This window comes from Megascapheus bottae, chromosome 7 (genome assembly GCF_031878675.1).
Source record: "Megascapheus bottae isolate mThoBot1 chromosome 7, mThoBot2.hap1, whole genome shotgun sequence".
NCBI classification, from domain to species: Eukaryota; Metazoa; Chordata; class Mammalia; order Rodentia; family Geomyidae; genus Megascapheus; species Megascapheus bottae.
In genome coordinates this window covers 58514756-58531549 of record NC_143515.1, presented here as the reverse complement: position 1 = coordinate 58531549, position 16794 = coordinate 58514756, and the positions used below count along the sequence as shown (strand labels likewise).

General features: G+C 36.7%; 1 protein-coding gene across 3 annotated transcripts in view; it reads right to left on the bottom strand.

Annotated features, from left to right (window-relative positions):
- Atl2 (atlastin GTPase 2) overlaps positions 1-16794 on the bottom strand; it is a 49169-nt gene that overhangs the window by 15286 nt on the left and 17089 nt on the right. For all 3 annotated transcript variants that reach the window (XM_090337125.1, XM_090337127.1, XM_090337126.1), the window contains exons 2-4: positions 11259-11503; positions 2419-2553; positions 2061-2165 (exon numbers count right to left, since the gene is read on the bottom strand). In XM_090337125.1, the coding sequence (XP_090193251.1) occupies positions 2061-2165; positions 2419-2553; positions 11259-11503 (485 nt within the window). The remainder of the gene's footprint in view (positions 1-2060; positions 2166-2418; positions 2554-11258; positions 11504-16794) is intronic.

The following is a 16794-nucleotide window of genomic DNA, read 5'->3' as shown; positions in this document are numbered from 1 at the left end:
GAGAGAGAGAGAGAGAGAGAGAGAGAGAGGGAGGGAGGGAGGGAGGGAGGGAGGGAGGGAGGGAGGGAGGGAGGGGAAGGAAAAAGAATCACTTATAGTCACCTATAATAATAATCACCTATAATAACTTATTTCTAAGTAAACAGTATTATTTCAAAGAGAGCCATCTATTCTAAAGCAAGTAATTTATCATACAGATGAGCCTGGAGGTAAAATGCTGTTTGTTCACTGATGACCTCCAGAGTACCTATCTCAAAAGTAATTAATGAGTGCTGTGGTAAACTTAAGATTTAAAACTTGACATAATGAATCAATTTTTAACCCATGCAGGCAAAAGCTTTCAGAAAACACATTCAGAAGTTGGGGGAATAAATCAAGTAGTAGAGCACTTGCATATGGAGCCTGGATTCAGTTCTCAATACTGGGGGGTGGGAGAGGAGGAAAGAGTCCAAATCCTCTCACTCTCAAGGCCAAACTGAAAAAACACAGACTAGTACTGAGCAGGGTGCCTTATAGTTTAATAGGTACTAAGAATTTGTTGAACAACAAAATAAATGACACAATCACTTTATCAAAAATTATTCATCATCTTTGAAATCATTTTTTTTCTTTTTGCCAGTCCTGGGCTTGAGCTCAGGGCCTGAGCACTGTCCTTGGACTTTCTCAAGGCTAGAGCTCTACCACTTGAGCCTCAGCACCACTTCCGGCTTTTTTCTATGTATGTGGTACCGAGGAATCGAACCCGGGTCTTCATGCATGCTAGGCAAGCACTTTAACCACTAGACCAAACTCCTGGCCTGAAATCATTTTTTTTAATGACAGGGTGTGACCATAGCTCTCACTATTAGGAAAGCAGGCTGGTCCCAATGGTCCCAATCTTACAATCCTGTTTCAGCCTCCCAAATGCTGGGATTACAAGCATCTCTCGCCAGCAGGGAAGCTCCATCCTAAAGAGAGAAAACTAGCCTGAAAGGGTATCTTAATCTCCTCGTTTATGTGTTACCTCTAGCTGCACACAACCACCACATTTGAAACAGGCATGAGAAGGAAAATCTCATTTTATAGATAGGAAAATGGTCCTGAAAGTTACTGTCCATACTAGATGGCCCATTATTCTTTAATAATTTCAACCAGATATATCAGCCACAGATAGCAAAAAAAGAAAAAGAAATGCAAAAGGATAGGTGTCAAGTAAATATAATCAGTCTGATTTATAGAGACTAACAGGAAGAAAACCGAACTGGATAGAAAAGGTACAATAAATCTTCAGTTTAAATATCACTCAGGCTTCCTGAATGAAATACTAATTATTTATAATTCTTTTAGTTCAAATAACAAAGAACTATTATCATTGATATCCAATAGAAAACTAGACTTCTTCACTCAATTACTTTTCTGGTTGAGTTTGGCAAAAACAAAACTCAATTACAGACCATATGGTCCTGGAGCTTGAACTCAGACTGGGCCCAGTCCCTGAGTTTCTTTTTGCTCAAGGCAAGTGCTCTACCACTTGAGCAACAGTACCACTTCTGGCTTTTTTGAGTAGTTTATTGGACATAAGAGTCCAATAAACTTTCCTGCCTGGGCTAGCTTTGAAATGCAATCCACAGATCTCAGCCTCCTGAGTAGCTAGGATCATAGATGTGAGCCATGGGCACATGACTCAAATACTGTTTCCTTTAAGGGGAAAAAAAAGAGTAATCAATAGACAATATAAAACTAAAGGGACTGGTACTTCTCCCTGTTTATCTAAGAAGTATATTTTCTCATTATGAACCAAAACAGCAAGCATGGAAATATAAAGAAAAGACAGGGGAGGTGGGGGGGAGGGTAATGGGGACCAAGACATGTGAAAGAGTATCAATGTATGTGAATTAATGTACCTTCTATCTGGCAAATATCATGTAACCCTTTATTAATTACAATAAAAATATTTTTAAAAAAAAGAGAAATATAAATAGCTCTTTAATGTTAACTTTTCTTTCTTCAATCAAGAGGTATTTTTAGAAAAGGCCAAAGGTATTATGATTATAGCGAACTGATGCACAATTTAATCTCACCTGGACAGAGCTAGTCATAGTGCTCAGAGCAAAAACAGTTGCACAGTCTTTAATAGTTGACTGGCTATCAAAGGCACCCTGGGTATCCATTAGCAGCACAGCCACCTAGGAATTTAAAAGTGTGAAATATTTAGTAAAATAATCACCAAAATGATCATGAAAGTATACATTGAAAGCATACATTGTGATAAACTTCAGAAACAGTAATTAAGTCAAGAAAAGTACCCATATCCTTTACATTTTAACACACCGATCTACGTTCAAGTTATCAGACATTACTAGTTCTGTTTTGATTTTTAATGCCAGAAGGTAGCTCAAAATACAAGACAAAAATAGAGAAATTTAAATAGAATTTTACTTTTGTTCCATTGGGTCTGTCGATCACAAATACTTCATTCCAAACTTGTATGCCTGTTGTTTCTCTTTCACAACCACCTCTCCATGTAAAGCCAGTCAAAGGTTCATTGTTTCCACCAATCCAACTCTGAGAATCCTGTTGAAGTCCAGGATACATGAGAAATAAAACACACAAAAAATTTAAAACGAAAACCCTAAGCTATGAAGAAACCCACCCACTCCATAGGTTTCAGATGAGGGCTAGGTGCAGGGAAACCAAATACCCTAGGTTGCCTCAGTCAATGGATGACCAAGCATTCGAAATCCTGTGTGGGGTTCCACAGAGATGCAGTCTCTCAAAACTAAGCCTTTCAAACCACTTTAAACTCCCACAAACTATAGGCTTCTTGGCAAGCTGTCACATCTTTTTTTTTTTTTTTTTTGGTCAGTTGTGGAACTTCAACTCTGCACCTGGACATTGTCCCTGAGCTCTTCAGTTCAAGGCCACCGCCCTGCCCCTTGAGCAACAGCCCTACTTCTGGTTTTCTGATGGTTAATTTGAGATAAGAGTCTGGCTTTGAACTGCAGCCCTCAGATCTCAGCCTCCTGAGAAGCTAGGATTACAGATGTGAGCCACAGCACCCAGCTACATCGACTTTTTTGTAAGGACATTCTATAATACATTAAAATCACAGTGGCATACACCTGTAATCTCAGCACTCAGGATCATAATTGGGACCCTGTCTCAAAAAAAAAAATACAAGCAAACATTAGCAGTAAAAACAAAAATTGCACAAAATACATTTACTTTTAATATCTTATACAGAAGTGAAATTACATTCCACAGAGAAACTAGTCTCAGAATAATTTCAACTAAAACATTTTCATACTGCCTTTTTTTTGTTTTTTGCCAGTCCTCGGCTTGAGCACTGTCCTTGGACTTTCTCAAGGCTAGAGCTCTACCACTTGAGCCTCAGCACCACTTCCAGCTTTTTTTCTATGTGGTACCAAGGAATCGAACCTTTTAAAATAATATTCAACCTTAAAAACAATTAAGACTTGTTTGGAACCTGATTCAAATAACCCCACTATTAAAAAGCCTTTTTAAGAAAAAAAACAAGTCAAGGAATCTAAAGTTAGACTGCAGATTTTATCAGATATTGCTGAATTGGCATATGGTTGCTTGGCATATTGCAGTTGTGTTAATAAAATATTAAGTCTTATCTAAATATGTGAAATATTTAATGAGAGAATATGCTACATCCATGATTATGGCAATGTTTTATAAGGCTGGGGTGTGGTCAGTGAGAACACACTTATCTAATAAAGGAGAGGCCCGGGGTTAAATCCCTAGCACTTCATAATGGCAATATATTTACAAAATTAAATTAATGAGTATTTCTGATTAAGATACCAAAATGCCTATTCTTCAGTATGAACTTCATATATCCTTTGTTCTAGATATCCCAAGAGAAAATGTACTTTGTTTGAAAAGTACTTCTAAAAGGTTTGAATGGCCAAAACAAACTACGAAGTTCAAATTAGAGATGATTAACACAGAATCAAAGAAGGATAAAATAATTAATGAAAAGCAAGCATTATGGGCTGGGAGTTTGGCCTAGTGGTAGAGTGCTTGCCTAGCATACACAAAGACCGGGATTCAATCCCATAGTACCACATACTTAGAAAAAGCCAGAAGTGGTGCTGAGGCTCAAGTGGTAGAGTTCTAACCTTGAGAAAAATCTAAGGACAGTGCTCAGTCCCTGAGCCTAAGCCCAGGACTGGCAAAAAAAAAAAAAAAAGAAAAAAAAGAAAAGAAAAGAAAAGCAGGCATTAATGTGACCACAAAAAAAAAAAAAAAAGAAAAAAGCTTGTCACTCATATCATCATCTAATGGGAGGATATGGCCTTAAAGAATCTATAATCATTATTTCACAAAACTTCCATCTCGGGGCCGGGAGTTTGGCCTAGTGGTAGAGTGCTTGCCTAGCATACATGAAGGCCCACATTCTATTCCTTGGTACCACATAAATAGAAAAAAGCTGAAAGTAGTGCTGTGGCTCAAGTGGTGGGCTCTAGCCTTGAGAAAAGAAGTTCAAGCCCCATGACTGGCAAAAAAAAAAAAAAAAACCCAAAACCCTTCCATCTCTAGCTGGGTGCTGGTAGCTCATGCTGTAATCCTAGCTATTAAGGAGGCTGAGATCTGAGGATCATAGTTCAAAGCCAGCCCAGGCATGAAAGTCTGTGAGACCCTTATCTCTAATCATCAGAAAACTGGAAATGGTGAGAGCTCAGGGACAACATTCAGGCCCAGAGTTCAAGGCCCACAACAAAAAAAAAAAGGTCACATAAATTTTATTTGCTAAAGACAAAAACTGGAAACAATCCATGTCTAGGACAAAAGATCTGATAATCTGTGATACATTTATCTAATAAAACACTACTTAGTAATAAAACTTATTCCATTTTTGATACAGGAAATGATATCAATAAACCTCTTACACTTAAGGTTGAGTGAAAGAAACCAGCCACAAAGAATACATACCTCATGATCAAATGTAGGTAACATTTTAAAGTAGGTAACATTTTAAAATAGGCAAAACTAATCTATGGTAAAAGAAATCAGACCAGCGGTCCTTGAGAACTGGAGATACTAATGACTTAGAAAGGAAATGAGTGAGTCTTCCATAATGCAGGAAGTGTTTTGTTTTGATCCAAGAGGTAGTGATTACAAAAGTATACTTATGTAAAAATTGTTGGTGCTGGGGTGTAGTGTACAGTTGAACACCTGGAATGCCACCAATCAGGAAGGGAGGCCAGAAAGTCTCAATTTCAAGGCCAGCTATAGCAAAACTGTCTAAAAAAAATTCACACCGTACTCAAGTTTATGCACTTATTTCTTGTAAGTTATGCCACAATAAAAAATAAAGTCTTAGGTAGAAACATTTACAATGATCATTTTCACTCCAAACATATATTTCTTGAAGGTTCTGTTCATGCACATTTAACCTTGGATAGGAAGATGAAATCCAGTTCAACATGACAGGGCTGACTCATATGGATTTGGCAAGTTATGTGTTGTTATATGTAGGCACTTATATGTAGGTAGCAATAATGGAAGCAGCTCTTTAAACAGTACAGAATATTTTAAATGCCTTTAGCTGGGCCAACCATTTGCCAAGCAAGTACAAGGCCTTGAATTCAAACCCTAGTACTGTCCACTCTCAGAAAAGAAAAAAAAGTCTTTGCAAATATGTTATAGATGAGTCAAAATTCTTATGTATCAAAGACCCTACCTTCATTAAACTCATGTCTAATAAATGGGCAGCAAGAAAAGTTACCATATATACACTAGCACATCATTCTGTCAATTTTAACTTCTGAAGTAAAAAGTAAACACCAACCATTCAGATATACAAAAAAAAAAAAAAAATGGACATAAAAATAGCCTATACAGGGGCCAGGAGTTTGGCCTAGTGGTAGAGTGTGTACCTAACATGCACAAAGGCCTAGGTTCGATTCCTCGGTACCACAGACATAGAAAAAAAGCTGGAAGTGGTGCTGAGAATCAAATAGTAGAGTTCCAGCCTTGAGAAAATCCAAGGACACTGCTCAGGCCCTGAGCTCAAGCCCAGGATTGGCAAAAAAAAAAAAAAAAGCCTATAAAAAAGCATACTTTAAAAACAAAATACACAGGGTAATGATGAAACAATTCTACATAGTCATTTTTAGAACAAAAGCTTTGGTATCCTATTGCCCAAATCCTAGCCTGAATTGGGCCTCATTTCTTTTTTTTTTTTTTTCCCCTCCGCCAATCCTGGGCTTGGGCTCAGACCCTGAGTACTGTCGTTGGACTTTCTCAAGGCTTAGCACTCTACCACTTGAGCCTCAGCACCACTTCCAGCTTTTTTTTTTTCTATGTATGTGGTACCAAGGAATCAAACCCGGGTCTTCGTGCATGCTAGGCAAGCACTCTACCACTAGGCCAAACTCCTGGCCCCTGGGCCTCATTTCTTAAGTTGAAATGTTAATATTACTGTATGGGATTATTGAGAACACTGAGAAAATAATACCTGTTACCCAGAATGTATTAAAGAATCCAAAGTAGTTAGATTAAAAGGTACTGTGTGATGAGATAATACATCATGAAGTACTCTTGCCAAAAAAAAAAAAAAGTAAAATCTGACTCTGATCAAGTCTCTTGATTCAACTACAGAAAATTCATGAGGGAAAAAAACATTTATTCTATCAGTGAGATAACAATCAGAAAATCCCGAGTGAAAAAATCTCATTAAAAATCAATAATAAGTCTTTTCACTGAATGTAAAAAAAAGAGACTGAGGATTAAGAAACTTCAAAAATAACTGATCACAATATGGACATCATCTGGTTAAGTTCCAACATTATTACAACATAAATAAAGCATCTCAAACAATGGAAGGTGCTTCATTACATTAAAAGTTATATTATTTTGAGATACTATTTGTAACACCAAAAGTCTTTAAGATGGTGAAATATTTGCAAATAAAATCATATGATGTCCAGAATTACTTCAAAACAATATGCAATATGTAGAGTATAGAAAAAAGAAGACTTGAGTCATGATTGCTAAAAGTCAATGATTTATTGAACTATTATCTACTTTTAGATAGGTTTAAAATTTTTCATATTTGTTTTAAAAAGAAAAAATGAGGTATGATAGAAACTAAAAGAAACTATAGAATTAAGAATCCTTACATGTAACTTATCATTATTACTAGTATGAATATCCTAAGCAGTGTAATTTGACCACATATACTCTACATTAAATTTTGTACTTTGTAAATTGATGCTTAGAATTAAAAATGCTTTTACAGTAGCCAGATATGACAACTTAATCAGCATTTTTCTAACAATTTCCACTGGCACTAATTTACTTCACTATAAAAAAAAAGTGTGATTCACAAAAATCCACTGACTAAAACTTACAATATCAAAGGAACAACTAATGGGCAAATAAAATGTGGTATAATCATACAGGGAAATGATAAAGGAAACAAACAGTGTAGAAATAAGGGCTTATGTCGCAATTCCAATGTTAAAAATTTAAGAAACACATCTTCTGTAGAATCATTTCACTCATATGCAGTAACTAAGAGGGAGTACAAACAGGAATATTCTGTCTTCATTTGGGTTGTGGGAATATGGTTGTATATAGACGTATAAAATCTTATCAAGCTGCCACTTGTGAGTATATTTACATACACAAATCTTTAGAACTTAACACTTAAAAAACCTGTTTATAGTAAAAAACTAAATTTTCCTGAAATATACACTGAAAAGCACATCAAGTAAGAAAAGTGGGACTCTGTGTGAGTGTGAGTGTGTGTGTGTGTGTGTGTGTGTGTGTGTGCATTACATGTGAAGAAAATCCACTACTCTTCGCGTGTATGTGCATACATGAGGAAAATCTATTACCTTTCAACTATGGCTATGACTACTAATTCTGCCTGATTACAGATTTTATTCTCTTCTATAACTCATTACTTCTATACATAAAATTACTATTAAAAATAATGACACTATGAGTCTAAAAGCTCTCACTTAAGTTTGGTAATTATTTCATTAAGAACCTTTTTGAGCCGGGCATGGTGGCTCAGGCCTGTAATCCTAGCTACTCAGAAGGCTGAGATATGAGGATCATAGTCCAAAGCCAGCCCAGGCACTAAAGTCTGTGAGAAACTTATCTACAATTAACCACCAGAAAACTGAAGTGGTGCTGTGGCTCAAGGGGCAGGGTGGTAGCCTTGAGCTGAAGAGCTCAGGAACCGTGCCCAGGCCCAGAGTTCAAGCTGCATGACGGACCACCCCACTCCCCAAAAAAGAACCTTTTTGAAAATCAGTAAATTTCTACTTCCAATTTTTAGGGACATCAACATTCATATAGCATAAATGAGTATCAGGAGATCCTTAAAAGTTCAAAATGTTTCCTTTACTCTCATGTCTTTCATTTTATGATGGAGTCTTACTACAAAAACATAATATAAGGGGATTTTTGCTCTAGAAAGGTCTTTACTCCTCAAGCTTAAAAATGAAAATGATTTCTCACTTTTAATACATCACATCATAAAAATAAAATAGTCTGCCCAATACAACAGCTCAATAAACAATTCACGCAGCATTTTATAAGTAAATGAAACCTAAAAATCAGAATTTGCCCTATAATTTGAAAGAGTCTCAGAATATTCTGAAGACTGGTAGTGAAGAAAGTATCTGCATGTTTAGCTTCTTTAGTGAACTGCACACAGAGAAATCAACAGAGAAGATACATGCCACCATTATCAACAAAGAAGATACACAGCCTTTATAAACTGCTACTTTCTTACTCTTTTCATTTAGTATACATGAAGTAAATCCAACACTATTCCATTATTTTTTCTTTAGTTATTTCATAGGAAATAAGTAAAACCAATAATGTTATCCCCCAAATCAACTGTTTAATGCAATTTTTGCTTAACAGAATAAGGTGAGTTTTAACAGGAATTCTGTAAGAAAAGTCCTACAAATAAAAGTTAGCAATGGTATTTTATCCCTGCTGTCATTCCAGCTAATTTCCTCAGTCCTTAAAATCTTTTCTCAAATCCTTTCTTCTTTAGAGCTATACTAGTAACATTTTTTATACTGACATTATTTTTTTAAACAAGCCCCATTCTATCCTATCAAACTTGCATACATATAATACTAATGTACCAATATTGTCACAATACAATGCATGAAAAACGACCTTTAAAAAAATAAAAGAAATTTTAACTTACAAGTCACTAAGTATGTGTTAATCTTAGGCCATCATAACCTCTTTATGGAGTCAATACCAGCAAAGAGGGAGTTCATTAGTTCAGGGGCTGTGAATATGTAACAAATGTGGGTTGCTACTCCTCCTCTGAACAGTAACTAATTTAAGACAGGAATCAGAAAAGGTACTTAAGGTCAAACTTACTGGAATTCCATCGACAAGAGATCTAAGCTTCTACCACTCTTACTATCTATGGACTACTTGTAATCAAATATATTTGCACTGAGCAGCTCAGAGCTAGAAAAATAAAACACAGCAAAGGAGTTGGATGACCTTAAAATAAGGGAAAAAATTATCATTTTTAAAGATTCAAGTTTTGAAAAAGAGTATGTCACTATTTTATCTATTCCAATATAAAACTGAACAAGATCAAATCTAAATGGAAAAACTATGTGAAATATTATATTCACTAATAGGAACTACATTATTGATATGCAGGCATTCTTGAGAATTCCTATGAAAAGAATTCTCTGAAAAGATTCCTGAAAAACCAACTAAAACCTTATTTCAAGATTGGTACATACCCAGATTTATGTATAACTTATAAAAGTACTCAAAAGGTAAGTGTTTAGATAATTACATAATTCTACTAATTTTGTTTTTTTATTTCTAGTGTCTTGTTTGGCTTCTGAATGTCAACTAGCCCTTAAAAATAAAAATTTCTGGGCCAGGAGTGTGGCCTAGTGGTAGAGTGCTTGCCTACCATGCACAAAGCCCTCAGTTTGGTTCTGCAATACCACATACACAGAAAAAGCTGGAAGTAGTACCGGGGCTCAAGTGGTAGATCTCTAGTCTTGAGAAAGCTCAAGGACAGTGCCCAGGCCCAGAGTTTAAGCCCCAAGACTGGGGGGGAAAAAAAATCCCTCTAAATGCTATACTATAAAATTTTCCAATTTATTCTTTTTGAAATAAATTTCCATTCCCTTATTCCAACTCTGAACTTTTCTAACACTCTGATTCAAGTGTGTGTGTGGGGGGGTCACCTTCAGAGAAAGAAGACAGTCAACATCAAGAAGAAGACAGAAAATAGCAATTGTCTGGTACCATGTAAAATTGACAGTGTAAGAGGAAATAGTGCCAGCAAAACAATGTGCCAGATGTGGTGGCTCTTGCCTGTAATCCTAGCTACTTAGGAGCCTGAGATCTGAGGATCACAGTTCAAAGCCAGCCAGGGCACTAAAGAACTTAAAACTCTTATCTCCAATTAATCACTAGAAAATGGGAAATGGGAGTATAGTTTAAGGGTAGGGCAATGGCCTTGAGCTGAATAGCTTAGGGACAGCCCAGGCCCAGAGTTCAAGGCCCACAACTGACAAATAAATAAGACAATGTACCTACTAAGTAATAAGCACAATTGTCAGGCATTGGAGATGTAATGATGAAGCTAAAGCCCACTCCTAAGGGAAAGCGAACTAGTCAGAAAACAATTAAGTAGTATCAATAAAATATAAGACCTGTGCCATGAGAAATGGAAAGGTAAGAACCTTACAAGTTGAGAAGGTCTTCTAGTCAATACAGCAAGATTTGAGATATGACACATTCTACTAACAAAATCTATATAGTCTATTTGATATACAGAAAGCAAGAAATAGGCACATTCAACAGTATGGAAGGCCTTGGAAGTCACTCTCAGGATCTGGACTTTATCTCACAACTAGTACTGTAAGTGACTTGAGAAACATACTTTCACTAAGGTCTCCATAAGACTACTTCACTCACTCTAAAGGGAATCAAGAAAGGGAAAATGTGGAAGAAAAAAATAAAAACAGAGGTAAGTTAAATAATAAAGAGATTTTCAAGGTATACTCAGATATTTGGATTACAGCTATAATGCATCAATATGTATTATACTCCAAAAGCAATTATAGCTACAGAAGAATCAAGAGCTCAAACTTAATGTCTTAATGGACAAGTTCTATTTTAAACAACTGTATTTCTGTAAAATTAAATATACAAAACTGGCTTTTGTCTATTTTTTTTGAGCTAGAGTGTGTTTTGTTTTATTGGGTTCAATTTAAAACACTATTCACCTTGTTATACATATATCTAAGCATGAAGTCCAGTAGGAATGATTTCCCTTTACGAAAAGCTCCTGCCACGGACACCACAACTACATTAAGATCTCTTATGTGCTCCTGCAGCAGTATCTGCTCCAAAGCTTCTTCATCAAGCTCAAAATTATGGTCATCTTCATGGGCAAGAACAATCTGTACTGGACATGGTTTCTTCATAACCTCATCAGAGTTTACTAGATCATCATCTTCATAATCCTCACCTAGAATTTAAAAAGGAAAAAATACATTAATCACTGTATTACAACGTTTTCTTTAAAACTACAATGATAATGAAAGTTAACATACTCTCTATATATCACTTGAAAATAATTATAAAAAGATTTTCAATATTATAGTAGTTAGCATTTCTAGCACTATTGAATACTAAGTAATCGTCCCTATCTCAAGTCCTAAGAGCTAAATGCAGCAGCTTCATGATTCCATAAACATCCTTTGCTACTTCATGGAACTGAGGAAGACTGTTTTTTGATCTGGAACTTAAAAAGCAAAGTTTTAAAAAGAGTAAAGCCAGGGGGAAAAAAGTAAAATCTTAAGAAGTTTCCAAAGGAGTTACAAATCCTTAATTTTTTTATTTTTATTTTATTTTTTTTGCCAGTCCTGGGCTTGAGTTGAGGGGCCTGAGCACTGTCCTTGGACTTTCTCAAGGCTAGAGCTCTACACTTGAGCCTCGCACCACCCCCGGCTTTTTTCTATATATGTGGTACGGAGGAATCAAACCCGGGTTTTTGTGCATGCTAGGCAAGCACTTAACCACTAGGCCAATCTCCCGGCCCAACAAATCCTTAATTTTTTAAGGGTAACATAATACTACAGCATCCTTTTATCAAAGCAAGGCACAGATTAATGTTTTCGTGGAGAATAATCTGTGAAATGCTAACTACACCTTCCACTGTGGCTTTCTCACCAAACTACAAGCACCACATAAAAATTATGGAGCTCCCCAAAACAACCATATAAACTCTTCCTTTGTTTCCTATTAACACATGAAAAGAAAGTAACCTCTACTGAAGAACTTCACTGAATAAATAAGGAAAAATAAGCAGCAAAGAAAAATGACCAAAGCTTAGATTTCTGCTCTAAAAGGAAAAAAAAAAATGAAACAACTAATAGCTTTAGAAAATACATACTTTGACTTCTTGACCCTATGTAGTAATGAGTTACTCCTGGGAATCTTCTGTCCCACATCATAATTTGTAAAAGACCTTCTCCTTGAATCTGTTAAGTGTCAGTTTCCATTCTAAGGAGACCTATGATATCCCTGTGTTTAATGTAATGATCACTTCTGTCAGGAAGATGAGCCAATCAACTAAAGAGCGATAGATACATCATTCCCCAAGAGGGCAATAATGAATTATCCACATAACTACTATTCACAGACCAAAATGTATATGCCTACACTAATGGATTCTTAAGAATTTTTACAGAAAGAAACATCTAGCCTATCAGATTTGCAGACTTGTCTTGTGATGTGGAAGAAAAGCCTTTCACATCTTTAACTGTATACAGCAAAGCCAAAGCAAAAATGTTATTTCAAAATGTGTTACAGACACTGACAATGGACCAGTGAGAGCCAGCAGCTTCAAAGGAAAATTTCTGGAAGGAAAAGCAATCCACATTTGATTAAAGAGGTTATTATCACTGCCTGTTTCAATGGCGTACAGTTGTACCCAGATAGGTTATTTGAATACACAAGAAGTAAACTTTCTAAAACAGGTACAGCATAAATTCCAAGATAATATATCATTAGGAAAGTCCACATAAATGATAAAACAGTATGCAAACTAAACTGTATTAAAGCTTCTAAGGTTAGTAAATGGTTAAGACCATAAGGCAGAAGGTAGAATTGTCCATACATATGTAGGTTTTCTGTGTTGGTTTTTTCATCTGTACAGCAAAGATCATAGCACATACTCCACAGAACTGTCATCAGATTCAAATGTGCTAAAGAACCCACTGGTACATATAAAGCACTATGGATATACATTACTAAGGTAACAGTTGTTTTAAAATAATATAACAGTAGCTTTATTTTACACCTTAAAATGCCAAAATACTGCCAGGTGCGGTGCCTCACACCTGTAATCCTAGCTACTCAGGAGGCTAAGATCTGAGGATTGCAGTTCAAAGCCACCCCAGGCACTAAAGTCTATGAGACACTTATCTCCAATTAACCACCAGAAAACTGGAAGTGGCACTGTGGCTCAAGGAGTAGGGCAGTAGCCTGTAGCTAAAGAGCTCAGGGACAGTGCCCAGGTTGAGTTCATGCCCCACGACCCATGACCACCCCCCCCCAAAAATGCCAAACTACTATAGTAGTTTTCAATTAACCAAAAACTATGTACCAACATCCTCACTCAACTGCTTAGGGACAAAACTGGGGTTATCCTTATCAACATTTTACTTTTCCTTGCCCCTAAATCAGTAACAAAAAGCTTAAATCTGTCTTCATTTCAGAATTTCTATTGCTATTACCCCTATTCTTATAACCACCATTTTTTTCTATCAACAGATAGGGGTCATCAGCTCAGGTGCTAGCACCTTGGTGGTTTTCCCTCACCACTCATTCATTCAAAGTCACAGACCCCACCTATATCACCTTCAATTTTTTTTTTACAGTGCTTTTCAGTATTTTTGTTTCTCTTCCTTTTTAAATTTATTGTAAAGGTGATGAACAGGGGGTTACAGTTATAGTTATGAGTACATTTCTTTTTAAACATTGTTACTCCCTCCCTTTTTCTCAGCTTACCACTCTCCAGTCCCTCTTTTTCTCAGCTTACCACTCTCCAGGCCCCTCACCCCAAGTTGTAAAGTTCATTTCCAACATAGTGCCTAGTGAGTATCATTGTTGAATTTATTCATCCTTTGTGCTGCGTTTCTGTGACTCCCTTTCCCTTGCACTGATCAAATAAACTCTTTTCAGTATTTACAATAATCCTTTTCATTTATTTACAATTACCTCCGACCTTCTCCCACTGAAGAATGCAAGTGTCACTAGCACCCTACTGTCCCATCCCCAGCATCTAGAACACTGTTTAGCACCTACACAAGTAGGTGCTTAATAAATAGTTCCTGAATGAATGAAAGTTACCCATCTTAGAATTGTTACACCTAACTTGTATTTATTTTGTAAAAATTTGTTCATTGATTCATTGGGAGAAATACCTCTAATAAGTCAAGAGAAGTATATTTACCACAAAGTTACAATAAAAACTATTATTCCACCCAAAACAATAGTTTGATTGTTTTTAAACCTCAAAATTAAGCCAGGCACTGGTGGCTCACATCTATAATCCTGGCCACGGAAGAGGCTGAGATCTGAGGATCAGGGCTCAAAGCCAGCCCAGGCAGGAAAGTTCATGAGACTCTTATCTCCAATAAACTACTCAGAAAAGCCAAAAGTGGAACTGTAGTTGAAGTAGTAGAGTGCTAGCCTTGAATAAAAGAAGCTCAAAGACAGTGCCCAGGCCTTGAGTTCAGGGAGGGAGGGAGGGAGGGAGGGAAGGAGGGAGGGAGGAAAGGGAGGGAAGGGAGGGAGGGAAAGCAGGAAAGGGAGAGAGGGAAGGAGGAAAGGGAGGGAGGGAAGGAAGGAGGGAGGGCAGGTGGGTGGGAGAAAGGGAAAGAAAAAAGAGAAAGAGGGAGAGAAAGAGGAGAGAAACAAAGAGAAAGGAGAGAAAGAGGGAGAGAGAAGGAGAGGGAGAGAGGAGAGGGAGAAAGGGAGGGAGAAAGGAAAGGGAGAAAGGGAGGGGAGGAGGGAGAAGAGGGAGGGGGCGGGGAAGAGATGGGGAGAGAGGGGAGAGGGGGGAAGAGAGGGGGAAGAGGGGGAGAAGGAGGAGAGAGGGGGAGAGAAGGGGGCAGGGGCAAGAGAAGGCAGAACACAGAAGAATGAGATAGAAGAATTTTTTAGAGCAATGAATCTATTACATATAAATTATATACACATTATGGACTCTGGATGGTCATAATGTATCAGAGAGGGTTAATCAAGTTAATGAGCTCATGGCGGAGAGGAAGGCATATGAGAATTGTACTTTCCACTCAATTTTACTATGAACTTAAAAGTTTGGCTAAAAACTAAAATTCATTTCAAAAAGGTATTTATACCTGATTTTAAATCTGCCAAATTCATATATTCAGCATGAATACCAATAGCAAAATTTATACTTCAGAGCTGATCTAGATCTGTCAATAAACTTGAAGCTTAATTTTAAGTTAAGATTTTTTTTTTAAAGTGCTACAAATCTGCATTACCAATGTTGGGTTATATCAACCCAAAACTAAATTTATAGAAGAATAGTTTACTTTGCAGAAGCAACCAAAAAAGAAAACTTATGTTATTATTCCCATTTCAAGTGCAAATTAAAACAAACTTTTATGGAATGTAACTTTGATTCAATCTCCTCACCCCATTTATTAAAAAAAAATAGTAATCAGTCCAAAGCAAATGTTATAGCCTGGCACTTGAACCTCAACATTTTTTTCTATACACAACTGAAGATAGCACCTCATATTCAAGTTTTCTCCTAGTTATTTTTAGAAGCTTTAGGAGTTACACCCTGGCAAGCGTATTTCTAAGAACTTACTATAAATAAGGGACTAGGTAGAGATGCTAAGAAAGATGTACACATTTGTTTACGAGTTATTTCTGGTAGTGAAAATTAAGTGTCTCAAAACTGGGAAGCTGTCCAACTTTCAGCCATATACTGACATTACACAGCTTAAAAATGCATAAACACCCTTAAGAAGAGTAGATTTTAGATCAGCATAAAATTAAGAGGTGGGTGCAGATTTCAAAGTAATAAAAACCATTCACAATTCTGTTTTGCTTAAACACACACACACACACACACTTAAATTCTGACACCAGTAGCTCACATCTGTAATCCTACAATCAACAGGATCTTAGACTCTAGAGATGAAAGTCCATCTCTAAAATCACCAGCAAAAAACAAGGCTGAAGGCATGGTACAAGCAAGCAAGCTGAGCAAATAAGTGTTCAGATCAGAAACTGGAGGGGAAAAGTGTGTGTGTGTGCACAAACAGAGCAATTAAGTGCTCAGATCAGAAACTGGAGGGGAAAAAAAGTGTGCGTGTGTCTGCAACCAATAATACAACAAATATATATTAACCCTTTTTAAAAGAAAAAAAACTACACACAAACACACACATAGTGGGGGAAGGAAGATAGGAGTCTTCCAGTTACTAACAATTGATACCAGACTCATACTCCATCCTAATAAAAGTAGGTAAAACATATGATGCCTATGCTTTTTCAAACCACTAACCAACAGGCATCAAAAGCCAGTAATCTCTGAAACAAACTCTTTAGATAAGCACCATCGGGCCAGGAGTTTGGCCTAGTGGTTAAAGTGCTTGCCTAGCATGCACGAAGACCCGGGTTCGATTCCTTGGTATCACATACATAGAAAAAAGCCGGAAGGGGTGCTGAGGCTCAAGTGGTAGAACTCTAGCCTAGGACTGGCAAAAAAAAAAA